Below are 26401 nucleotides of genomic sequence, written 5' to 3' on the forward strand. Positions count from 1 at the left end.
AAGAGGGATAATTACTGGGGCATATAAAATATTACAGAATTAAGTATAGGAATCAATCAGAGGAGGTCAAAAAAGATTGAGAAGAAGAGAGATTAGATAAGGAATTCTGAAAGAAGCAGCGGGAAGACATATGTATGGTTTCCAAATATGCAGCAAAATCTACAAGAGTAGGATTTTTGCTTTAAGTATTTACATAGGTACTTTTATACCCTAAGCAGACTTCAAATAATTTTTCCTCAGGTAGATGGCAAATGCTGGAGGTGTAATGGAGAAGAAAGAGGCACCTGGGAGCATGTTTTGAGAGTGTAATGAGTTGGCAGACTTTAAAAATTCCCTACACAGTACTGAGTGAGCAAACAAGTGTAACTAAGGAAATGATTTTTTGAGCTATGATACAGGATCTGAATTTCCTAGACATAGTAAAGCCTTGTTAAGTTTAATTCTGGTGGCTGCCAAAAAAGCAGTTACTAGAAAATGGAAATCAATGTCTAAACAAATTGTACTTGAACTAGTGAATATTTTAACAGAGATAAAAGAGCAGGAATTGACATCTTTAGAAAAAGGCAGGAGTAAATTACATAGAAACAAATGGAAATTCTGGGAACAATGCATGTAGAAACATGTTTTGGAGGAGGAATATGGTTTAACAGAAGGCAGGAATTGAACAATTTATGTAATGTTGCTTTGTTTATGTGGTGTAGAACAATATATGTGATGTATAATGTTTGTAAATGTGAACTTCTTAATATGGTTTGATTACTTTTATATAAATATAAGTTTGCTTGTGTCACAAATGATAATTCTGTAAAGGTGTTTTAAAAAATATACATATTGGATCATTTTCAAATGATTTTGTGGTGGCAAACTCCTTCCACCTTACACACACAATTCCCATACCATAAGTGTAGCTTAGGGTGGGTGAAGGAGGAAGTCACCCCAGGTGCAAGGTGTCAGGGGGCACGATTGGTAGATGCCATTCGGTAGTAGTGTAGTTCAGTTTCAGTACGCCTGTATCATATTTGCAGAGAGGGATATGGCTTCAGCTCTCCATGTGCGGTATTCAGAATGAATGTAGCAAGCCTTGTTACATTTGTAGCAAGCATTTTGCTGCAATTCTTCTGAAATAGCTACAAATAGAAAATTAAATGATTTGAAGATTTAGAGAAGAAAATGTTTTTGCTTCTCTACTTGAGTCTAGGAGAGGGGTGCCAGATCAGGGAGATGCACCGGGCTCCACAACAGCCACCGATGGCTCCATCTCATGCAGTAAGCTATACTTCCTAGATCCCTCATAAATCATGGATGAATACAGCCAATCAGTAATGCCAGACATTAGAGTTTCAGTCTTCTTATTGTTCAGAATGTGCATCATGATACCACACCTGTTGCTCTATTAACTTCTTAAGTGACTCAAAACAAGTTAAATGGTTAAGAAAATATCCCTGGTGTCATCTAGTGTTCCTTCTCCTGGCTTTGTCCTGATGTTTTTAGCATCTCCATTTAAAGGTATAGTGCCCCCAGAATTTCATGCTCTTATAGTTCTCAAAATATCTCCCTCTACAAGCTCTCTTAGTTAGCATAGAGGACTAAAGCTGTGAGTTGTTAATGAGCTGCTGTCTGTGCAAAGGGTACAGCATTTGAACTTTTTGCCCATTTTACTTTAATCTTTCAGTGAATGAATGGAATACTTAAGTTCTGTTATTGAACTGCTTTTTATGCCAATGGTGCGGGGTTCCAATTCTATGCTCACTTTAATTCCTAGTGTCTTTGCCCCCCCAAATCAACCCCACACAGATTTCCATGGTGTTCCAAAATTGTTGTTCTATTAAAATTTTAAGTGACTTTATGGGAATAGTTGCAGAATATCCCTGGTGTGTAGAGCTCCCCCATCCCCGTCTATACATCTTAGTACAGAAGATTACAGTGCATCAGGTGAGTGGTGCCTGCAGCAACCTGAAAACTGAAAGTAAGAGAATGCTCAACTTGTTGTGGACAGATGGAACGAAGTGAAAGTGCAGGAAAGAAAATAAACTTTCATTAAACTTTTTAAATTAAAGAAAACCCTGCTGTGCTGATTTATATTCTGCATCTTGTGTACTGCAAAGCATTGTTCTGTTAACTGTTTAAGTGACTGGATTATTCCTGGTGTCTACAGCCCCCCCCCCCCCCCACCAATATTGCAAAACTTGTTCTTTAGACTAGAGGAGTTTAGAGATATGACAGCTGCCCCTACACACGCACACTCTTATACATGCACAAGCAACTTCTACTCCCCTAGTCGTACTCAGACACACTTTGCATTTACCGGTATATACACACACCCACACACCCTATCAATCCCTAACACACAACACACACACACACCACTGTGTGTTCACTGAATTCCCTGGCACCTACCGCTAATGTGATCTTACTCATTTAAAGTAATAGATGAATGCAAACATTTGGCTGAGGTCATTAACTCAGCTGGCATAGGTAATTTATGCAGCCGAGAGATTTCCTGAATTGCTTGGTCACATAAGTGGCTTACCACAGGCTTTTCAGGTCTATATCACATAGTCGAAGTTATGTAACTTCGAACACCTAATGGTCGAACTATTATGTTCAAAGTTGCATAACTTCAACTACCTAAAAAAAAAAAAAACAGACAACAAAATAAACTGTTGTAAGCAGGGGGGCAAGCCCCCCTGCACCCCACACCCCCTGCTACTTAAATATACCAACTCCGAGATCGCACTATATTGAAGTGAATGGAAACCCCCGCCTATGGCGATTTCCATTCACACGCTCAAACTTTTACAAATTTGAACATATGGTCTTGCCCATATGTGGTTCGAACTTGTAAAAGTTCTATGACGTGATAGGAACCTGGCTTTTCTGGGGGAGACCACATGGCTAATTAACATAGGCCAGTCATCCAAAATGCCTCATTAGCATTCTCTGTAGACCACAAAGACAACTCATTGGGCTGTACCTCTTTGGGGTTGAGCACTGCAGTAGGACGGTCTCTGAATCAGAAAATGGTTACTGGCAATAGTAAAAAGGGCTTACTGCTAGCAGTAACATTTCTGAATCTCAGCCTAAATTAGACATATCTAAAAGAATGGGATTTTTGACAGATTTATATATATATATATATATATATATATATATATATATTTATTTATTTATTTTTCTTTCTTGGTTGTACACATATCTAAAAGTATATTCCTGTGGATTTGTTAGCAGCATTGCTCTGTTACTGCATGGGTTCCATTACATTTACGTTTTATACTTTTGTTTTTACATTCTAGTACTGATAACTATGAAAATCTAAAAACTCTTGTTGTATTTAAATTTTTACTAATTATGTTAAGACTATGTCATTCTTGACCTTATCTTTATATTGATTGTTATGTCTGTAGCTCGACTGACCTTGTGTTTTTTTTCTTTTTTTTTTTATTTTCAGTATGTTGATGCATGTTTGTGAGAAATCCAGTGAAGTTTAAGAATGATATTACTAACATTTTGTAGTAATACTGTTTTGTTAAAAGCAAATTCCCCTTTTAGCTGTAATACATGACTGCATATTTAATATAATGATTTATCTGACTGGTTCTAATGGCTGTAGCTGCTTACATCAAAGTATTTATGTAGTATTTATGCAGCATAAAAACAAAGGACAAGCTCAGAACATTCACACATAAAATGCATTAAAATAATAAATTACTTGTAAGTGCATTAGTGTTAACACAAAAGTATGAAAGGGCTTACATATTTTATTATTGTAATAAATTTTGTTTAAATGTTACTACATGTACTATTTTGTTTTGTATTTTCATTAAGTAGAATGATATTTGGCTACTTACTGGCTCTTGTTTACTTCTGATTGTTGGAGTTATATAACACTGCAAGAGATGGTAATAAACGTTAAATGGTGCAATCCTCTCAGCATGTGAATTTGATGTAAAGGTTATCTGCAACTAAATCTGACATTATGTATTTCTTCCTCTTCTTTTTTGATTCCTGCATTACTTGTGATTGATAATATCCTCAGCTTCAGATGTAAAATACAAGCCATGTATGTACATTATGACTTACAGCTGTAAGGTATACTGTATTGTGTAATATATTTTATCATTCACACAGTCATCTAGCAACCCCCCCCCCCATCTCCTCACCCCATGCTCATAAACTGTTATTTGGATTTGTCTTTGGATAGTCTGCTAGCACTTCTCAGGTGTACTCTGAAAACCTACATTCTCCAGCCTGCTGGTACCAAGGTTTTTGTTGAGCATATCACACTTCACCTATGAATCATCAAGTTTCACCCAATGAGGACTCACCTCATTGAGTTTAGCTAGTTGGGATCTTAACTATATTAAGAAAAAAAAAATAGAAGTGTGTTTTTTTGCAGGGGACAGGTTACCCTGAAGCTCTTCCCCTGCACAATTTTATATACTAACTCCACGGCTGTACAAACAAGAAGTGAAGTGAAATTGAAAAAGGTAAATCAGAAATCCATTTATGAAAATGGCAGTCAGAGAGTTTGATATCAACAAGGTGAACTCTGAGAGTTGACGTCACATTGGGTTTGAGTTTGATGAGATGTAGGGGAAATAATTCTGGCGATCAACATTTTAATAGCATGCTATGATATTAAATAGTCAGGCAAAGAAGAAACGGTGAGTGGTGACTGCCTGTCTGACTTCCTTAGAGATAAGATGTACAGTTTTCTCTATACATTTAAGAGATCATGATTGATTGACTGGGACAAGCATCATGCTGTGACAATACTCAGCAGCAACGGTGTGTGAGAGCATGTGCAGTCTGTAGTGAGTACAGGACATGTTGGTATATAGATAAGCATGACATGAGAGAACTAGGGCTGGCAATAAAACATAGAAAAAATGTTCCACACATACCAAAGTAAAGTATGACCATCCCTTGATGCTTACTTCCTGCATTCACCAGTAGATAACAGTCTTCACCCTGGAATGACCCAGTCACACTAGTTTGCAAGGGAGGCACTGGTAAGTGGCAGAGCAAATGAGTGAGTGGTGGGAACTTGGGTAGGTAAAATTAAAAGTTATGTTCTTACCATAATTAGGTATCTGTGGTGTCCATTTTCATTCTTTCTCAACATATGGGTTTGGATCCAACTCGGCCATTTTTTTTAGACTTCAGATCCAGCTCCCAAGCTCCCCCCTGTAGCCATAATGCTCTCTTGTATCACCAAAGCCCCAGATCAAGTTTGCTGCCCAAGCCCCATAGTATGAACAGAGATAGGAGATGAAATAAAAAGACAGGACCCAAACCTGGAACTGCAGGTTTCATTACAATCCAATAGGTCGATCCAGAAGCTTTGGATGGGGGATGGATGGGAGGGAAGTTGAGGAAGAATTAAAATGGACAACACAGATACCTAGTTTATAGTAAGAACATAATTTTTAAATCTGATTATGTTCTTTTCATTCTTCCTCAACGTATGGGGCAGAGTCCCCAGCTATGTTGCTCTTGGGTGGCCCTTATGGAAGGATATTGCAGAGCATTGCTAAACCAAAGGGTGCTCAATTTCTAGAAGTAACACCAATTTGTAAAGAGAAACATAAGTTTGGGCATTGGACCATGTAGCTGCAGCACAAGTGTCATCAATAGATGTTCTGGACCAAAAAGCAGAAGAGGTTGTCATGGATCTGGTTGAGTGAACCTTGGGAGGCCTAAGTAATGTTATGCCTTTTTGTGAATAGATGAGAGATGCAATCTGTTATTCATTTAGCTAGAGTGACTTTAGACACTGGATAACCCCATTTTTTCGAAGAAAAGGAAACAAAAAGCTGATCTGATTTTCAGAATTGTTTAGTTATGTCAAGATAAAAATGTTGTCTGTGTATATCCAGGAAGTGTAGGATGTGTTCTCCTTTATTGGTAAAGTTTGTAAAGAAGACTGGTAAATGAATGGATTGGTTAATGTTATTCTCTGAAGCCACTTTACTTAAAACCCTGTCTTTATGAAAAATTATGTATGAAAATTTGCCTGATAGAACATGTAGTTTGTATATTCTCTTTGCAGAAGTGATAACAACCAATAATTCAGATCGGTTTTAGCTGAAGGTTCAAAGGGTTTTTGAGTTGGTCCTTTTAGCATCATTGTAAGGTCCCGATGTAGAGAGGGATCTTTAATTGGAGGTCTTAAAAGAAAAATGCCTTTCATGAAAGCTTTACATAATTTAGAGTAAGTCAGAGAAATATGCCTGTTTCCAATATGAAAATTGGAGATAGCTGCTAGGTGAAGTTTAGTGGAAAGGCTAGTTCCTTCCTCAAACAGCATTGTCAAGAATTGTATAATCATAGCAACCAGTGCAGAAAATGGGTCAGTGTCTTTATTCAAAACCCATAGAGAGAATCTTTTCCATTTATTTCTGTAAATATTTTTGGTAAATTCTTTTTGAGAAGCCAAGATGATACTTTGTACCAGAGAAGAAAACTTGTGCTGTCTAACTATTCCTGGAAGTGGAGAAACCATGCGTTTAGTCTTAGGGCTCAAATGTTGGGATGTTGGATCCCTGATGGGTGGAACAGGAGATCCAGGGTGAGTTCCAGTGTCCATGGAGGATAACATAGTTGAGACGGTTAGAAGGGGAATCATACTTGTCAAGGCCAGAAAGGAGCAACGAGGATCACTGAGCTCTTCAGCCTGCTTGCTTTTTGTTAAGAGTCTGGGAATTAGGGGAAGAGGGGAGTAAGCATAGAGGAGACCCAGGGCTGTGTAAATCAGAGCATCTCTTGGTGACTCTCTCAGGAAGATCAGAGTAAAGTACTTGGTACAGTTGTTGAGAAGAGCAGCAAATAGATCATACCAAGGTTGGCCCCAGCGCTGAAAGATCATCTCCACCACAAATTGATTGAGGGACCACTTGTGGGGTTTTAGGATTTATCTGCTGAGCTTGTCCACTAGCACATTTGCTTTCCCAGGAATGTGCATCACAACTAGAAAACAGTCTGAGGAGATCACCCATTCCCTTGCGCTCTTGGCCTCCCTGCAAAGAGAGTAAGATTAGGTTCCTCCTTGTTTGTTTATGTACCAGACTACAGACATGTTGTAAGTCTGAATTGCAGCAGTTCCAAAGACAAGAGCATCTTGAAAGGCCTGCAGCACTAATAGGACTCCTCTCATCTCCAGGAAGTTGTTATGAAATCTGATCTCTTGGGGGGACTACATGCCATGGACAGTTCTTCCCAAGAAAGGCCGCCCCACCCCAAATGAGAAGCAACTGCGATCACTTTGGCCATACGGGATGGAAGGACAAAGGGTCTGCCTAGATTAGGATTATTGGATTGCATCCACCAGCTGATGTGTCTACTGCAAATTGGGGTGAGTTGACTGGACAGAGTAGTTATTGGTAGAGAATGGACCATTGTACAGCTAGTGTCCATTGTAGAAGCTGCATAAAAAGCATGCCAAAGGGAATAACATAATGACTGCTGCTATAGAACCTAATGCTTGCAGTACTGATCTCACCAGAGAAATTGAACAAGTAAGGCGAAAATGAACTTGAGTCCTTACTGTACAGATAAGAATACTATTTGTTTCATTGTTCTAGATGAGTGCCAATGAACTCCAGGCTCTGCACTGGGTTTAAATCTGACTTGGCATGGTTTATAGTTATGCCTAAAGAGTTGCAAATCTGGAGCAAATAGTCCCTGGCATGTAAAAGCAGATGCTTGGAGGGGGCGGTAAGGAGCCAATCATCTAGATATGGAAACACCTGGAATCCATTGAGTCTCAAGTGAGCTGTCACCACTGCCATGCACTTGGTAAACATTTAGGGGGCTGTGGTGAATCTAGAGGCCAGGTCTCTGAATTGGAAGTGTCTGGCTCCCAGCCAAATGCAAAGCTGTCTTTTGGATCACCTGTCTATTTTGATCTGATAGTATGCATCTTAAAAATCTATAGAGCACATCAATCACTCTTGCAAAGAAAGGGCAGAGTGGACTTGGATCATCACCATTCAGAATGCTGCTTTCTTTACAAACTAATTTAAATTGCTTAGATCCAAAGTAGGTCTCAGGACCCCTGTTTTTTTTGGCACTAGAAAAAAGCGGGAATAAGTTCTGAATCCTATCTGGTCTGGAGGGATCTTTTCGATGACTCTCTTGTCTAGCACCTTCAAAATTTCTTGTGCTGTTGGCTTCCCCTGACTGGGTGGAACATTGGGAAGTTTCCTCCTTTTGGTAGGAGGAAGAAGGGAAAGTGGTATGCACTAATCTCTAGATGTTATGCTTCGCACACAAGAATCTTGTGTTATATTTGCCCAGGCATCTGGGTGTAAGGACAATTGACTCCTGACTCTCTCCAGAGTTAGACAGTTGAGCAGTGCTTCAAGAGCACAGGAAAGGCTTGTCCAAGAAAGAATTCCAGAAGCCCTGATTTTGCAGACATCTGCCATTGAAATTTTTCACTCTGCTTCTGGAAGAATTGTCACTGCATGGATCTTGGAAAGGACTTTGAGACTTGCAGAACCACATCTTTTACCACCTCTTTGATTCCTAGAAAAGGTTCCTTGAGGTGTAGAAAACTTGATTCCTACTCCAGAGAGTCTTTCCATCTTTCTCACTGTGGGTCACTGTCACTTTAACTGATGGCCCAAACAGAGAAGTGCCATCAAAGAGGGCATTAATAAAAGATGTCTTAAAAGGTTCAGCAAAGTTGCAAAGCTGCATCCAGGCATGTCTCCTTAAGGCAAAACCAGAACTGGCTGCTCATGCCTTCAGCTGTGTGAAAGATCAACCTCATTGAAGCATTGGATATGGAGAAAAGAGTGGCCAACTGAGAGTATGTTCTTTTGAGGTCCTCAGCAGACATGGACTCTGAGAGAGTATTTGAAAGCTCCTTGGTCAAATCTTTCTGAAGCTGAGTGAAATGTGCCAGGTAATTTAGTGACCTCAGGGCAAAGGTTGCCAAGAAAAAATGTAACTTTCCAAACCTTTCCAATGCTCTAGGCTCCCTGTTAAGTGGATGAACAGTAGAGCTATATTCTGCTTGCTACTTATTGGTGGCTGCCACCACCACCATATAGCATCTACCAGTACCCCTGTACTCCAGTGTGGTCTGTCAGAGGGGGTGCCAAAAACTTGTCGGGTCTCTTTGGAATGGGTTCAGTGGTGCCCATCTCCTTCCAAGTCTAACTGGCAACTAAATCAATAAGTTCATCTGCTGGGGGTAACCAAAGATATATACAGGCCAAAACCAAAAGCCTCCAAAACTACCAATTCCTCTGGTGAGGGGTTTTGGGAAGACCAACCAACATTCTCTTTCAAGATCTCTAAGATATCTCCAAAGGAAATGTCATCAGGTGGTGACCTGGGAGACCCCTCTCCTTCATCAAAATCAGTATTTTGTTGTGAGAGACTCCAAATGGGAGTCTGTGTGTCTCCTTTTACACATTGTCTTCCAGTGAAACTCCTCTGTGGAATGTTCAGATGAAGTCTCAGAGGGGAAGTTCCTACATAGGAACTAGCTGGACACATTGATTCTGGGTGTCCCTGTGGAATAGGTCTGTGCAAATCAGAGCTAGGACTTGATGGGGGAAAGGTTGTTGGAGCCGAGGTATGACAGGGTGGTTCCCTTTGGAGAGAAAAGGCCCATTCTATCTACTCAAAGGCATACCGACCAGGGGAAACTCCAGCCTGCCTCCTTGGAGCTGAAACTCCTGAGAAAAACAGACCTGGAACCCCCCCCCCCCCCAGACTCTTGCCTCAAGGACAGAAATAGATCCAAACTGTTGAGGGCTAAGGCTCCAAGAGGAAGGGAGGGATCTGACAAAATTGGAGTTGAGCCCATCCCCAAGGATCCGAAAGAGACACTGTGGCTCTGAGACCCATTCTGATCCAACTGCATCGGGGCAGAACTGGTCAAGGAAATAGTCAGAATCGAAGAAGAAGCCGTCCTCTGATTCACCACAGGAAACTTGATCTCTGATCCTGGGACTCTGAAACCACAAGACAGATCAAAGAAGGAGAAATATGGCTGCAGAAGTTGTAAGCATACTCACTGATCCAGTAGTGGATGGAGTTGGTAAGACCCCCATCTGATTCTGTGCCATAAGAAACTTTCACATCATCCTATCCACATCTACTTTTGACAAGCTCCTGGATGACCTAGAGAAGGAAGTGGAAAGAGTCCTAGAGTGCTGCTTGAGTGTTTGAAGCAATCTCAAAGGCGAGGTAGGAGAAATGGTCTTTATAGCATACTCCAGTGTGTAGTGCTCCTATAGATAGTAACCTGTTTAGGATCTGAGGTTCTAGGATCCAAAGGTAGACAGATAAGACTTTTTGGAATGACTGCATAGGATGATTTCAGATCTGAAGGCTTCAGATTCAATGGTCTGGGCTTAGAATCCAAAGTCTTTCTGGACTTTGAAGGAGGCTCCGAAGAAGACCTGGGGGACTTCAAAGCAGAGTGCTTCCTATGCTCCTAAGGAGCTGATTTACTGTGTTTAAAGGGAGTTTGAGCCCCTAAAGAAGAAGTAGCTGGTGAAAGTCCTCTCAATACAAGTTTATTACAATGATCCACTAAGGCCCTGGGATTAACTGTTGCACAAATCTTACAGCTGGTGTTCAGATGATCAGCCTCTAAACAATACATGCACTCCCTGTGGGCATCTGAACTAGGGATTTTATGCCCCCAAGAAGTTCAGTTCTTAAACTATGTGGGGTTTCTCCTACAAGGCAACAGAGAAAAAATACAGCAATAACAACAGTAGCAAACAGTAACAGCAACGAAAAATTATAAACATTTCATTTTAAACAAAAACTACCAGAAGAGAAAGTTCAAAATATCAACCATGGTAATAGCCAGATACCCTTATAAGAAGGGTAGAAAGAGACTACCAACAATGGTAAATGAGAATATTATTTGAAATAGTACAAAGGGAGACACCAAATCACCAAATGCCAGCGATAACTTGAAAGAAAGGGAAGGGAGGAAATTTAAGTAGAGAAATGTTCAAAACAAGTTTTTAAAACAAGTTCTGTACTCACCATACCGTTCCATCTGTGTTGTCCATATTCATTCTTCCTCAGCATGTGGGTTGGGATCCAACCCTCAGATCTGACTTGGCCATCTTCTATAGATTCTAGGATCTGACTCTCAAGTTACTGCCTTACCCATAATGCTCCTGACCACTGCAATATCTCAGATTGAGTTTGTTGCTATTATATATATTATAACCATAAATACAACAACAACAATGCTATGAGAGAAAAGTGGTAGCTTTAAGATCAGGAGCTCAAACAGGAACAATTGTTCCTATGAAAATTCCATTAAATCTCCCCCAAACACAGGGGGAAGGAGGGTGGGGAAGTTGAGGAAGAATGAAAATAGACAACACAGATGGAACATTATGGTGAGTACATAACGTCTTTATCTGATATTGTCATTTTCATTCATTCCTCAACATGTGGGACAGAGTCCCCAGCTATGGTAACCTTGGGTGGCCCTCATGGAAGGATGTACTAAATAACCATGGAACCAAAGGCAGTTTCTGGAGATGATGTCCAATTTGTAATGAATAATGAATGTATGGAATTCGACCATGTGACAGCTGCACAAATATAATCAATGGAAGCTCTAGCCCAAAAGGCAGCTGATGTTGACATTGACCTGCTTGAATGTGCATTTGGTTGTCAAGGTAAAGTAATGCCTCTCACAGGATACACATAGGAGATGCAATCTATTATCCATTTAGCCAGTGTAGTTTTAGAAACTGTTTTTCTCAATTTATTATTAGTGAAGTAGACAAATAATTGATAAGACTACCGAAACTCCTTGGTCGTGTGAAGGTAAAAATGAAGTCTGTGTATGTCTAGAAGATGAAGGGTGTATTCTCCTTTGTTTTCAAATTTGGGGAAGAAAACCAACAAATCAATCACTTAATTGATATTGGATTCAGAGGCAACTTTTGGTAAAAAGGAAGGATTTGTGTGTAAAGTAACTCTGTCTTTACGAAAGATCAGACACAATGGTTTGGAAGATAGTGCTTGGAATTCGGATACTCCTCTTGCAGAAGTAATAGCTACCAGAAAGACACTTTTCTAGGAAAGAAACTTGAAATCTACTTTAGCTGATGGTTCAAAGGAACAATGTACTAAAGTTTGCAAAACCATAGTAAGGTCCCAGGGAGGAGTAGGGTCATTTGTGGGAGGTCTAAGTAGAAAGGTACCTTTAAGAAATGCCTTGCATAAATTAGATGATGTTAAAGGGGGGAAGCATTATCTCCGATATGAAAGTTGGAGATGGCTGCTAACTGAACTTTAATAGTGGAAAAACTTGCACCTCCTTAAAAAATCAAGGAAAGAAAATCTAGGATAGCTGGAAGTGGGGCAATGAAGGGATCTAACTTTCTTTGATGAGCCCAAAAAGAAAACCTTTTCAATTTACTTTTGTAAGACTTCCTAGTTGAAGGTTTATGAGATGAGACTAGGATTTTCCGAACTAGAGAGAAACCTGTAATGTTTAGGCTACTCTGCCCTGACAGGTGAGATAGGAGGTCTAGACTGGGATCTAGCATCCAAGGAGGACATGTTAGGTGAGACCAAAGGAAAGGGAACTTACACTTGATGAGGCCAGAAAGGAGCAATGAGAATTACTGTGCTCTTCAACCAAAGTGCTTTCTGAAGAAGCTTGGGGATAGGAGGCAGAGGAAAAAAAGTGTAAATGAGACCGGAAGGTCAAACATGGACTAGAGCATCTCTGAGAGACTGCCCCTGAAATGAAATAAGGGCAAAGAAACTGCTCCATTTGTTGTTGAGGGGAGATGCAAAAAGATTGCAGCAAGGTTATAACCTCATTTGTGGAAGATTGTGTTTGCCACTGATTGGTTAAGAGGCCAGTTGTGAGGCATGAGAATTGTCCTACTGAGTTTGTCCTCTATAATGTTGGATTTCTCTAGTATGTGCATCACTACAAGAAAGTGGTTGGAAAAGATCACCCATTGACACACACTAATTGCTTCTCAACAAAGGGGGTAGGATCTGGTCCCCCTACTTGTTAATGTACTAGACTACTAACATGTTGTCCATCTGTATTGCTATAGTCCCTAGAGGGAGAATGCTCTGAAAGGCCTACAGTGCTAGAACCACAGCTCTCTTCTGTAGGACACTGATATCCAAATTGGTCTCTTGTGGGGACCACGTGCCTTGAGCATTCCATATCAAGTAATTCCCCCCCCCCACCTCAACTGGGAGGTGTTCATAGTCAGTGTGGCATTCAGGGTAGGAAAGGTAAATGGATGCCCTTGAGCTATCTCTTCGGAATGACTTCACCAAAGTATAGACTTTCTGCAAGCCTGAGACACTTTTATTGGATGTCTTAAAGGGTGCTGATAAAAGGGACATTGAACTGCTAGGGTCCATTTAAGAATTCTCATTTGGAGGTGAGTAGTGAGAATTAGAGTAACTGTAGCAGCCATCAACCCAAGAGTCTTGAGTACTAGTTTTGCTGGGGGAGAAGGAAGAGAAAGTATCTTGTCTGACATCCATCTACAATGTGAGAATTCTGTTTTGGGACAGAAAGGCTAGAGAATCGACTGTATCTAAATGAGCCGCTATAAACTCCAAGACTTGGACTGGTTGAAGTTTCGATTTTTCTGAATTGATAGTGATTCCCAATGAAAGGGTTAATTGAAGTAGAAAATATGTGGCCTTTAGAAGCAGATGCCTCGTTGGTGCGGTGAGGAGCCAGTTGTCTAAGTATGGAAACACTCTGAGTCCGAGCAGTCTGAGGTGAACTGCTATTGCTGCCATGCATTTGGTGAACACCCAGGAGGCTGTGGTGAGACTAAAGGGCAGAGCTCTGAACTGATAATGACTGGCTCCCTGGTGGGGGCGTAGATACCTTTGAGAGCACATGGCCATTTTGATGTGATAGCATGCATCTTGCAGATCGATTCAGCATATCTAATCATCCTTCTGTAGGAAAGGTAGAATGGACTGAACCATGACCATCTGGAATTCAGAATTCTTTACAAATCATTTCAGATAACTGAGATCCAGTACAAGTCTCAGGTCCCCTGTCTTTTCTGGCACTAAAAAGAACTTTGAGTAAATTCCAGATCCTGTTTGGTCTGGAGGGACCTCTTGGATGACTCTTTTTTATCTAGCAGCTTTTGGATCACTTGAGCTGCTAGCTCCTTCAGATTGGGTGGAACATCAGGGAGCCTTTTCCTCTTTTGTATGGGAATTTGTAAAAAGGGAATGAAATAACCTCTGGATATGGTCCTTTGCAGCCAAATGTCTTTTGTGATGACTATCCAGACTTTTTGGTGCAAGGAATAAGTGCCCCTGACTGCTCCCAGTGAAGGAGAGTCAGGCAACCTTTCAGGAGCACTGGAAGGATCTGTCTGAGAAGGAATCTTGAGATCCTTGGCTCTGCAGACTCCCTCTGCTGCATGGGCGACATCTACCAACGTTGTATGGAACGTTAGAGAAGATAAGAACCCTGTGGTGGATCCTGAGGTGTTGTCTTAGAGTTCCAAGGGAGCCAAAGATAGTGTCTCTAAAAACCCCTTGCAAACTGAGAAAGATGGTAGGACCCTAGATAGGTTTGGCAAGAAAGCTTGCACAGGCACCCTGACTATGAGTACTGTCATGTGCTAGTTTCATATAGTTAAATACCAGGAAGTTCTTCTCGACAAGATGAAAGACAAACTTGAATAAATGGAAGATAAAGCTCTCATTTGCAAGGGAAAACAGGTAAGTGGTAGGGAAACGAATGACTGGTAGGGAACTTGGGTAAAACCAGAGGTTATGTGAGGACGCAAGACCAAGGAAAGCAATGCAAAACATATCAAGGAAGATTTCAGGGAATACTTTACGACCAATGGCATACATTCTAATAGTGAGGACAAGAAGGCTGTTCTGGAATAGTTAAGTGCTGTCCGTGTCTGTACATTGGTAATGCAAAACATGGTCATGGACCCAGATTAGGCACACTAAATAAAATATAATTATATCAGGAAATGCAAAAATCTATTCCTTATAAAATACCCATACATGAAAAAATATATATAAAAAAGTCTGTCAGCACTATAATGTGTAAGATGTGTTGATTTATTCAAGATGAAAAAGCATTACTAAAGCAAAGTGGATTTTTTTTTTGTAAAGAATGGTGCCTGTATATATATTTGTGTTTTGTTGCTCAAATATAAGTATGCATTTAATTCGGATATTATGCATTGTGTTCAAGGGAGCTGTAAGTCATTAATATCAAACACTGGTTTAAGAACTTTGGAAAATATCTTATAGAGTCTAGTAGTAGTTTATTAAAACACTTATTTTTGTGCCTGTTAGAGCAGATGCAGCAAATGAGTAACACAACAGCATGCTAAAAACAAAGGAAGCTGTAGCTAAACTTCATCTGTATAATCTGGAATAATGAATATACCAGAAATCAGACATTAGTTATTGCCTCATAAAAGCACTGCAAAACCTTGAAATGTCCTGCTTGTACTAATCATGAAATGTTTGTTAAAATATATGTGTACTGTTTCTGCTTGTAGATCGCCCTGGTTTGCTGTATGTAAAACCTGTGGAAGACTTGCAGGACAATGTGCTACAAGCACTGGAACTACAGCTAAAACTCAACCATCCAGAATCTTCACAGCTGTTTGCAAAAGTTCTCCAGAAAATGACAGACCTGAGACAGGTTGTAACAGAGCATGTGCAGTTGTTCCAAGTAATCAAAAAAACAGAAGCAGATGTGAATCTCCATCCACTCCTGCAGGAAATCTATAAAGACTTGTACTGACAGCACAAAAAGAACAACCAACTCTTATCCACTGACAACAATGTACTTTGTATAAGGTTGCACTGTTTTATTGTTAAAGGGAAATATTGCCTAGGAAATCACTGTGAAAATAGCATTTCTACAAGAAAAGCGTGAACTTAAAATAAGCCATTTGGAGAAATGCATGCCAAGCATTTAGTGCAATTAAATGCCTTTATAATCCGGTGCTGGTAATACTGACAGATGCAGAAAGCCACTGTCTTGTTTTTCAACCACCTTGTTTGCCATATTGCTTGAAAAAAATGTTCTCAGAACTACTTTTTGCAGTTTGCCTACAACACATGCAAGTTGTACAAAGGTTCCACAGCTCAATTAAAAAAAAAAAAAAGACATGCACTTTTGATGTACCATTTTACATACTAGATTTAATCCCTTGTAATTTATTATTGCACAAGTAATCGAGTGATCAGCATGTGGCAGTTCTTGGGTGCAGTGCAAGTCGAGCTGTGTTTTTCAGAATGCTTGGACCATCCACTACCGCGCATTGTATTTTCAGCATAGTAATACAGCTGTCATTGCACTGCTTGTTTTTTTAGTCGAGCTTTGAATTTCTTACAGCTGTGAAGATGTTAATGAACATGTTCTTAGTGAGAAAACATAGTAAACTAGGACTGTTTTGACTCAACAGATTTATGAATTGCTCTAAAACAATTCAAGTAAATCATCAACTCTTAATATGTAAAAGAAAATGTATACTAGCCCATTAAAGCAACAGAACATTCCTGAGGTTCCAGATATTTGCAGTACAGTCATACCTCTCAACTGTACAGATTTTCACAGAATGTCCAGATTTATGTCTCATATTTTGTGGTCAGTTCCACATACAGTTTGTAGTTTCTGGAAAGTCACTGAGGATTGAAGTCACCAAATGATGACAGACAATTGAGTTTCAGACTTTATATCCTTCAGAGAATACATGTCAGTGCAAAACATATTATATCAACTTTCTAACTTTATAAGAGCAATATTTAAAATTTGTCCCTATTTTGAGGCCTTTGTCCAGATTTTTTTTGTGCTAAGAAGTTGAGAGGTATGTACTTAGATTTTTTGTGCAGAAAGTGTTGAGACTGATTGATGTACCCTGCATTCTAGTTTGTTTCATAGCAAATGCAAAAGTAATTCCTAGCCTTCTGACAGCTATAAACATTTTATCTTGAATGGAAACTATCAAAAACTGCTTAACCATAAATGAGAAAGTTTGTAATTCCTATATAAAGTACGCTTGTCTGTATGGTGTCGTCGATGTAAGCTCCCTAAATAAGTTTATTGGCACCAGAATATAGAAGAGTACCTCTAAGGAATTAGGATACTTTTTTTTAAATCAGTTTTATTGTATTTGCTTAAAGTAATCCGTTATTGTTAGGGCATGAATATTAGGTCCCTGTTTCTATTTTATTTTTAATCTTTCTGCAGCCTGTTCAGGCCCTGCAGTAGCTAGACTACACAGTGGACCAGATAACTTTGTCCTCTGATCCGTAACCATTTACAGGTAAATAAATCTGGATGCCAAAAATTGATGCAACTAATCCATTCCCAGCAGCATTAGCAGAATGTTTTAGCTAGTCTGAATCTTCCAGATAATTTGTTTACTGTATCCATCCTCTGCAGTGAATTTTTCTTTTTTTTTTTTTTTCCTAAGTAGGGAGTTCAGGTAAAGTAGATGATTGCTGTCTGAAGCACATCACGTCATGTTTTATCAAGGAAAACTAACTGTATACTCCCAGCTTTACCAGTTAGAATTTCTAGTACAATCTAGCTGAATATTTTGAACCACTGTAATTACTCTTGAAAGCTTGTCTGCTCATAAATGTATATAGAAATGATGTGCTGGCAATGTTTTTATTTTTTTTTGGCTGTCCCAGTTCCCCTGCACCCATCAAGCCATAGCCCATCTTCAGCACATTTATTTCTCTCCATTCCTGGCTAGTGTCAGAGATAACAGAAAGAGGCAACAGTTGGAGGCAATGACTATCATCCAGTGGGCTAAGAGATCGATTGAATGTTTCTAACTCACCCCTGTTGGCTAGGAAGCATACAGCAGGACATATCATCACACTTTGCTGAAATTATGGCATACAGCTGTGTACACAAAGTGGCCTACTGGAGTGCAAGCCTTCCATAGCTGATCTTGTACCAGAGGCCCTGTGCTTGGGCTTTTCTCCTCAGATAGCCGTTTTGTGGTAGAATGAAAGAAACACCCTCATCCTAAGATGGGTGAGCCTTTATTGACTTCCATTTACCATTTCTCCTAAGCTAAATTCCCCAATTCCCAGGGTATTAGTCAAACCAAGATCATCTGGGGTGTAGTCGGTGCCAAAACTTCTATGCAGAGGAGCCATCATCATAGGTTCTCTTTCATTATGCATGCTCATTACAGTTGTACTCTTTTCAGTCCCAGTTGCATATGGAATCTTTTCTACGATGTTCCTTCCATGCTGATGTCATGTTTCATCATTTGGACCACTGAAGAACAACCTGCACTCAAACAGTGCATTAGTTGGAATATCTTGGAAAAAGACACATGCACAAACAGTAAGGAAAAACGCTGGACTTTAACATTATTTAGCATGTTTATCTCCAATTTACACACAGAATAAAATAATGTCTGACCCAAGTACAAAAAAGTAGAACTAATGGATTTTCATGGTTCCAAAGGGCTTCAAAATGCAGATAGATGGTCAGCAATATGGATAACACAATTATTAGGTAAACAGGAAAATTTTAAAATTCAGTCCATCCAGTGTTAGTTGAAACAGAGGGTAGTAATTCCAAGTTTTTAAATTAGAGGCGTATTAATGTAAAATGTTTGTTGGCAAAATAGATTTAGAGTTTGGATAGCTCAATAAGACAATGAGCCTGTAAGCGTGGCTTTTGCCAACAATGTAGGTATATCAATGAAGGTCCCTATTTAACGGTCCCGGGCTGTGGCAAAATAATAGGGGTGGGAAAAAAAACAATGTATTTGTTGCTCCAAAAGCATGGTGTAATTAGCTAAGTGTAACAAATGCAAAGCATTTTATGTAGGTAACAAACACAAGAAAACTAAGTCATCTCAACTACAAACAGTATTTATGTGGTAAAATGGTAGACAGTAGAGAATGCCTTATCTAGATAAACTTTGAAATATGATAGTTTCAATATTTTTTTCTGTGATAGATGAAGCAGAAATTAATCCCAATGTAGGTTGATATTTTGAGAGAATATTAGGAAAACTAACTTAATTTAGCAACTAAGATTTAATGCTACAGTATCAATTGGAATTATTGATTCCACATCCATTAAATGTGCATTAAAGTTCAGAACAGGTTTAATGGCTTTTAGAGAAATAGCTTTATGTGATTGGTTATTTTTATGTCACATGATATAGTGTAAACTATATTTTGATGTCTGATGTGATTGCATATTTATTGTTTTTAGAAGTCTCTCTATCGATTCCAGATGAAAACCCTAGACAACATTAAAGTCCTGTGTTTTTCCTCTATGCTTGGTATTTGTGGTTTGCTTCATCGTGTGCATAATGGTGTGCAGCCTCATTGCATCCCATTTGCATGACTTAGCTTGACCTAAAGTATTTGGAAATTGGACAAGACCAGCATCATGAATACAATATGTGATTTGGTGAATACACTGGCCACAAATTCATTGTAGGTATGCCATCCAGTAATAATGTAGTATATGAGCCTTGAAGGGAGGGATGAATGTTGCAGTAGCATTTATTTTAAAGACATTTTGCATTACCAGGTTGAAGAACAGTTTTTCTTTTTTTAAGAATGTCTGTTTCTTGGGGCACATCTTTGAAAAAGTCTGAAGTAATCTCAGTAGATAGTTTGAAGGTTTTGAAGCTTGGGTGAAAAGTTATACACAGCAAACACAGTCCCACAGTACTTCCTAGACTCTATAGAAAGGTATAATGTGCATTATAGAGTTTTAAAAAATGTCTTAGAAGTTATTTTTTTGAAAGAAGCTATGGGAATAACCATTACATTCATGGACTAAAACCAGACAGTGCTAGACATTTTTTTGCACTTTATTTAACAGCTGCATGCTTTTTAACTTTGTTACAGTTTTTTTTTTCTGTAGGTGTTTATTTTTATTATCAACCCTGTATTTCACTTTACTCCATCCAGATTGCAGCCACTGTATACCCCAAGTTAGCATAGACAGCTTCCATTGTTGTGCCTCCAGACTTTTACTGTCATCTTGCAGACTTCCACTTGTATCTGCCCATCAGACCATAATATAGCCATTTGTCACAATTTCTTAAAACATAATTAATAGAAGTTTGCAGTGCATAGTACTAGTCCACATTTCTCAGTCTTATTTACTTCTGCCTTTATTAACATTTCCCTAAGAAAGCTGTAACTATAACCACATTTAATAAATTCTCATTTGAAGGAGCTCTACTCTAAAGCATGTCTTCCTTTACAGAAAGCCTTCTCCCAGCTATTGTAGTACATGGCTAATAGTAGCCAGTCTGCATGCTGATTCTGTTGCTTAAGCTCTTTGTTCCTTTAGTAATATATTTGGTCTTGAGATGGGGGCAGTTATCCCTAGGGTATGATAAAATTAGCTTGTCAAATTGTAATCAAATTTCTGAGAACCATACATGGATATGTTCTAGCTGATTTGTGTTGTATGCCGTCCAGTGCACAAAATCCAGTTTCCATCCTGCAAGGTGCTTGTAGAGGGAGCAACTTCTGGATTACACTTAAGTTTCTGGAAAAAGCTCCATACCTGCACCATTCAAGCTGTATGATTGAAAAAATATTCTCCAGTGGACTGACAATGTAGCAGAAACTGTAAAAGCTACATTTATTTCTTATATGCCACTATCAACAGTAAACTTTTTGCTCTGTTTACACTGCCACTTTGTGCCCATTCTATTTCATTGTGGTTATCCTACAAGAGAAGTTCTAGATTTATGTTTTTAACTGTGCAAAAACAAAATCAACCACTATGTGACCTCTTTGTTAGCATATCAAAATCTGTTATAGACATAATGCTCCCCATTTGACTTCGCTACCGTTAGCTTACTTCCACGCAAGAGTTCTACTAAGTGTGGAAGAATTTTAGTGTCATCTTCATATGAAGCTTAATAGATAAGGCATTGGCCTTTTAAGCCATGGGGTTGTGGGTTTGTTTCCTGTCTGGTTGGGGGTTGCCATAATGGTTAAGGTGTTTACCTCACAGACACAAGGTGCAGAGTGTCATTCTCTCCTTTGATTATTGTCTGGTTATTGGCTAGGCATGCAATGGTCTGCCGACTCTTTGAGCCATTGATAAACTTTAAATACTAGGTAATATGTTAATGAAGTATGGTATGAATAACAATACAAGTAGTGCAGGGTTTGAATCCATATTATGGATAGTTTACCTTTACGTGTAGACAGTAACCTGGCCTTTTACCATCATGTGTCTGCTGTAGTAAGACACATGAAATAATATTTATATTGCACAACTTATTAACAAGGGTATGGTATCTAGATCCAAGGATGTCATCATTCCACTGTACACAGCCCTTATCAGACCAGTCATTAAGTACAGTACCCCCTTTGGTATGTACCTGAACAGGCATATGCAAAAACTGGAGAATCCACAGAGATTATTCATAAAAAAACACACATGGCCTAAACAACATGTCCTGCACAAACTGCCATAAAGCCCTGTACCTACCTGTACATGGTCTCCTACATATTGCTGACAGGTGATCTATGCCTGGCCTACAAAGCATCCTCTGATCCCACTCTGATGGACCTGTTGCATATCTGCAAAAGAAACAGCATCAGATTACCCAATCTAGGGACCTAAACTCATCTCCAACATAAATAGAACATGTTGGAGGTACAGGTATGCATCTCCAAGACTACCTCTTCTGTGGAACAGGCTTCCCATCCAAGTGAAGTAGAGTTCTTCCCTAACTCATTTCAGGGGTATGTTGAAGCACTGTAAGGGAAATCATAAATGTACCCCGATCTGCCACCTGCATCTCTAGTAGACATAGGCAGCCTATAAATGCCTAACCATCCATGCCCAAGCGTACATATATCCATTAAAATAACACTGTGGTATCAAAACTTGTCAGATACATTTGGAAAGCATGGCCAGTATTAAAATGACCCCCTGGGGTTGTTAGCCCCAGTAGTCACCTATGAATGTATGGGTGAGAAAATGCCCACCCATCTATTTTGATGTGTGATAAATCAAATGAGCTTATAACCAAAACAAACTGGTCAAAGGTTATGAGAACAAAAGTTTGAATTATATTTTTATACAGATTAACCTTCAGGAGACCATAATGCACATTTGGAATAAAGAGATATCTTGCTTTGCAGTAACCCATTCAATTAATTGTACTTTTGTTTTTTATTTTCCAAAATTCTGAGACATAATGACAAGTTATCTCCCTTTGCAGCAACCATGCTTAAAGACTCTGCTGTTTTTTTTTTTTTTTTTCCAGAAAATGCATGTCACACACAGCAAATTCACAAATTGAATGGTACTATGAGAATGCTATTGGCCAGTTTCTTACTGTATCCAGTTTCAAAGACGGGGACAAAATTGAACCTGGTCAACTTGTTGAATACTTAAATAGCTACAGCCTGTTATGGCCACGTAATTTGTCAGTCCTTCACAAAACTCTGATTGTAACAGATTAAAATTAATAGACAGCTGATTAAGGCCATGAAGGCATTCACCAGACCATTTTTTCTGGTCTAGAACCTTTCTTCCCTTAGCTACCCTGACATCACTTCCTGGCAAACTGACCTTCTAGCATTTTGTCTGTCAGTGGTACACGCTGCCTCATTACTCAAACTGATTTCTGTGGATGCCGGATGATTAGTAATTCTGTTTTTTTGTTTGTTTGATTTTTGTTTTACCGCTTTTAAATACTTCACCTGCTGTTATTTCTTTTAGCGTAATCTTGTGAGGGAACGACACAGCTGCCTTTTCCAAAGTAGCCCCTGACTGCAAATATAACTTCAAATTAACCTTTGTTCACTGGAAGACCATTTAACGTTTACCTCTCTATCAGCTACATACATTTTAAAAGGATACATTTCTATACCAGGACAGAAAATGTACTTTTGCTTCCCTTAAATGTAATCCTTCAAAACGACCAGATTGCACTTATCATTTCAAATACACTGAGCTTTTACTTGTTATAGCAATTAGTTGTTTCTTGTGATACAATTTTGATTGACAGAATACATCAAAGATGGTACCTGGGTAAACATCTCCTTGAGTATGCCAGGTATTAGTCAAATCCTCACTGTTCCCTTAAGGGTATTAAAACCTTGTGCGTTGTTGCCTCATAAGATTGCATTTCTTTCATGTGCACATCTTATTGGCTTAGGTGGTGGTTTATTCTGTCATTCTTTTTGTTTCTGATAGAAAGGTGGTCTTTGGTGAGAATCAGGCTGCATTCTAGGGAGTCTGTCATTAAATTCTATTTCCTAAGTGGCTGCGTACCTCTAGAGAAACTTAGCAGGGATTCCCTGAAACTTATCCTCGGGAAGACCAAGATTATTTGTCAAACAGCTCAAGGTATTTCAAATGATTCTCCAAAAGTTTATGAACAAGAACAGAACCCAGAGTGAGTCATATTTTTTTCTTGCATTGGCAGGTATCTGATCCTGTCATCAAACATCATCAGTGTTACTCAGTGCAACATCCAACGTGCTCATGTTTCCATTAGAATGATGCTTTTCATGCATCGTCCCTGACTGTGATGTAAAATATATACACACATTGGGATGCAGACATATATTCTGGTGTCATCCATATCCGTCTTCAAGAATGAGGTACCCAAACATCTTACCAGCTTCATCTAAACCACCTGAAGAGGTGCCTCCAGTGATATCTGTAGAAAAATACTTCACATCAAGTGAGAGGAACACTGCACCAGTGTTCTTTCTGGAACAAGTTCCACTAGCATCATCATTAAACATCATCATTGTTGGATGGTACATTTAATTTTTGAAATGCATACTGTACTTTCAACTCAGTTGCAGACAGAAATTCCTGTAGTGTTCAAAGCAAATGCTACAAATACACATTGAAGTTATTCCTGAATAAAGTGTGTGTGAGTAACACAAAGTTGTGAGACACTGATCATAGACAGGCTTCAGATACCCAACAGTGTCCATCATGCAATGTCCTGCTTTTGAAGCTGAAAAGAGGTGTGCAAGAAGGAAATTGTAGGATGCCCAACACGTGAGTATCTCTTCCTCATGGAAACATATATCTGGTTTCAGTGGAGAGACTTGTAGCAGCAGGTTTTGATTGCTAAGTCATTAGGATCCATCAATGAACAATTCAAACCCAGACCAGAAAGATGGTCTTTAGAAACATATAGCCTTACCATTCTGTGTCAAACTTCCAGAATTGTGGGGTTGTCATATTTAAGTAAAATGATTCCTAATATTAAGGTAGCTGTTAACCAAAATTTAATGTTCACTTTCCTGTCAAATGTTATTAAGGCAACTTAAATTCAAGCCCCTTCCTAGTTTATTACAAAAGCTTGATGGGAAAAAAATTCTCCTAATGTTTACTTCCTCTGATATACCCCAGACTTTTGCCACATATATCGACTATCACCTCCTCACTCATAATTCCTGTAACCTCTTCAGCTTCTCTCCACTGCTAATTATGTTTTTCTTCTCACCAAACTGGTTGGCCAAGTTCAAAGTTGCTTTCCTAATTTTATCAGTCACTCACATCTTCTTATCCATATCCTCTGTTTGTCAGTGATGATGAGGATATATTCTGTGTGTCCTCTTAAGTAAAAGCAAATCTTAAATCATTTCTGCTGCCATGAAGCCTTTTTTAATCACGTGTTATGTTTAGATGTCATTGTAATCCAAGATTTTCAGCAAATTAGCAGAAAATATGTTTGAAGAAGTGAATATGGCAGATAATGTTTGGATGCAGGTCTATCCTCTTTCCCACACCCAGATTAAACAAAAACTTAGATGTGTGCAGTTCTTCACACAACGTAGGCATATCAGTAAATAAGCTCTTTAGTGTAATGCTAAAACAAAATGTCTATATACTTGATCATGCAAAAGCAAATGTGCCCAGGTTATAAAGTTTCCTTTTTTTTTTTTTAAGGATAATCAACTATGTACAAGTTTGTCTTTTCAAAGGCAGCTTCCAAAGAATGTCTTGTTATAAAGAAGAGTAGACAAATAGAGTATGAAGGAATTAAAAGCAGCAGTAGTAAATGAAGCTCACAGCCTTAATCCTGTGTGCTAAACTGGCATATAAGGGGATAATTGCCAATAATATGTAAAGTGTGTGTCATTAATGAGACATGGATTGCCATGTTCTTGGAAACGCTGGCATGTATTTTGCAAACATGTCAAGCACTCTGACACCAGATGCTGTCACATGAGCTTTAACCAATTTTCAGTTTATAATAATGATTATCTTTGGTCTTACCATATATATTTTCCACATTCAGACTGTAGAATGCAACAAATATAAACAAATTTCAGAAAACAGTGTTCCTGTTCACATTTCAGATTGTTTTAGTGACCCAATGCTTTAGTGTGTTTAATGTTATGAGCATGTGTAATTGTCATGAGACAGGCACCCTTGGGGGGAATAACTTAATTCATTCATTTAATTAAGTCACTAAGCATTTATATGAAAATTAAAATGATCCAACAACACCCAATGAAGTTGTAATTCCATGTGTATGACAGTATGTTTACTATCTTAAAATAAGTCACTGCTGTATCTTTTTGCTTGAAGCTTGTATCTAATTAGGAATATTATATCCCATATGTAAAGCAGCCACTTATGTATATAAGATCATCTTTAAAACATTTTAGTTTGCTAAACACCAATTAATGGGTCATTACTCAGCTTACCAAAAACGCTGCTTTGTGTCACCAGCTTGGGCTTCATGTAGAGGCTATGTGTTTAAAGTGTACCTTGAAGGAGGGCTTTTAACATGGAGTGCTGCACAAATGCTGTTAATTTTGAATCACATGAAACTTGGATACACTAGTGCAGATGATTTTCTTATCCTGGTGCCCCAGCCTTTTTTATTTTTATTTACATTTACTGATCAGTATCTGGGACAGTATTTTGGCAAATATATAGTCCAGGTATAAACAAAGAAATACAAAAAAAAAAAAAAAAACACATATCTGGCATCTATACATAAGGTATGTGCCCCCTTGTGTGTCAAACCTAATACATGGGTGTTATAAAAATGATTAATACATAAAATATTAAACAGTAAACAAGCCTCTCACAATATGATGCAAGCATTACATCATGATCCTATAAACTAGATGCATATTCTAACACCCAGGCTTGTTTTAGTTATGCATTTTTGGCAGGCTTACATGATATAAGTGTCCAGTACTCGAATGACTACAGGTCACATGACTTGTGTGCCCAGTCCAGTGGATACATGATTTCACTGACCTCACCCTTGAAGCATATAACCGAAGCTTTACTACAGATCAGTGTCATGTACTCCACATTTTATTGAAGGTTCTTTGTTGACTTTTTTCTATGTTATAAAGTTTAATTTTTGAACTACTCTTCAAAAGAGTGAAA

General features: G+C 38.8%; 1 protein-coding gene across 2 annotated transcripts in view; it reads left to right on the forward strand.

The window, feature by feature from the left end:
- PPARG (peroxisome proliferator activated receptor gamma) overlaps nucleotides 1-15946 on the forward strand; it is a 688549-nt gene extending 672603 nt beyond the window's left edge. For both annotated transcript variants that reach the window (XM_044078056.1, XM_044078059.1), the window contains one exon: nucleotides 15540-15946. In XM_044078056.1, coding sequence (XP_043933991.1) covers nucleotides 15540-15787 — 248 coding nt within the window. In that variant the 3' untranslated portion in view covers nucleotides 15788-15946. The remainder of the gene's footprint in view (nucleotides 1-15539) is intronic.
- Nucleotides 15947-26401: the final 10455 nt, after the last annotated feature.

Source organism: Protopterus annectens, chromosome 7.part0 (genome assembly GCF_019279795.1).
Source record: "Protopterus annectens isolate FY-2018-M chromosome 7.part0, PAN1.0, whole genome shotgun sequence".
NCBI lineage: Eukaryota > Metazoa > Chordata > Ceratodontiformes > Protopteridae > Protopterus > Protopterus annectens.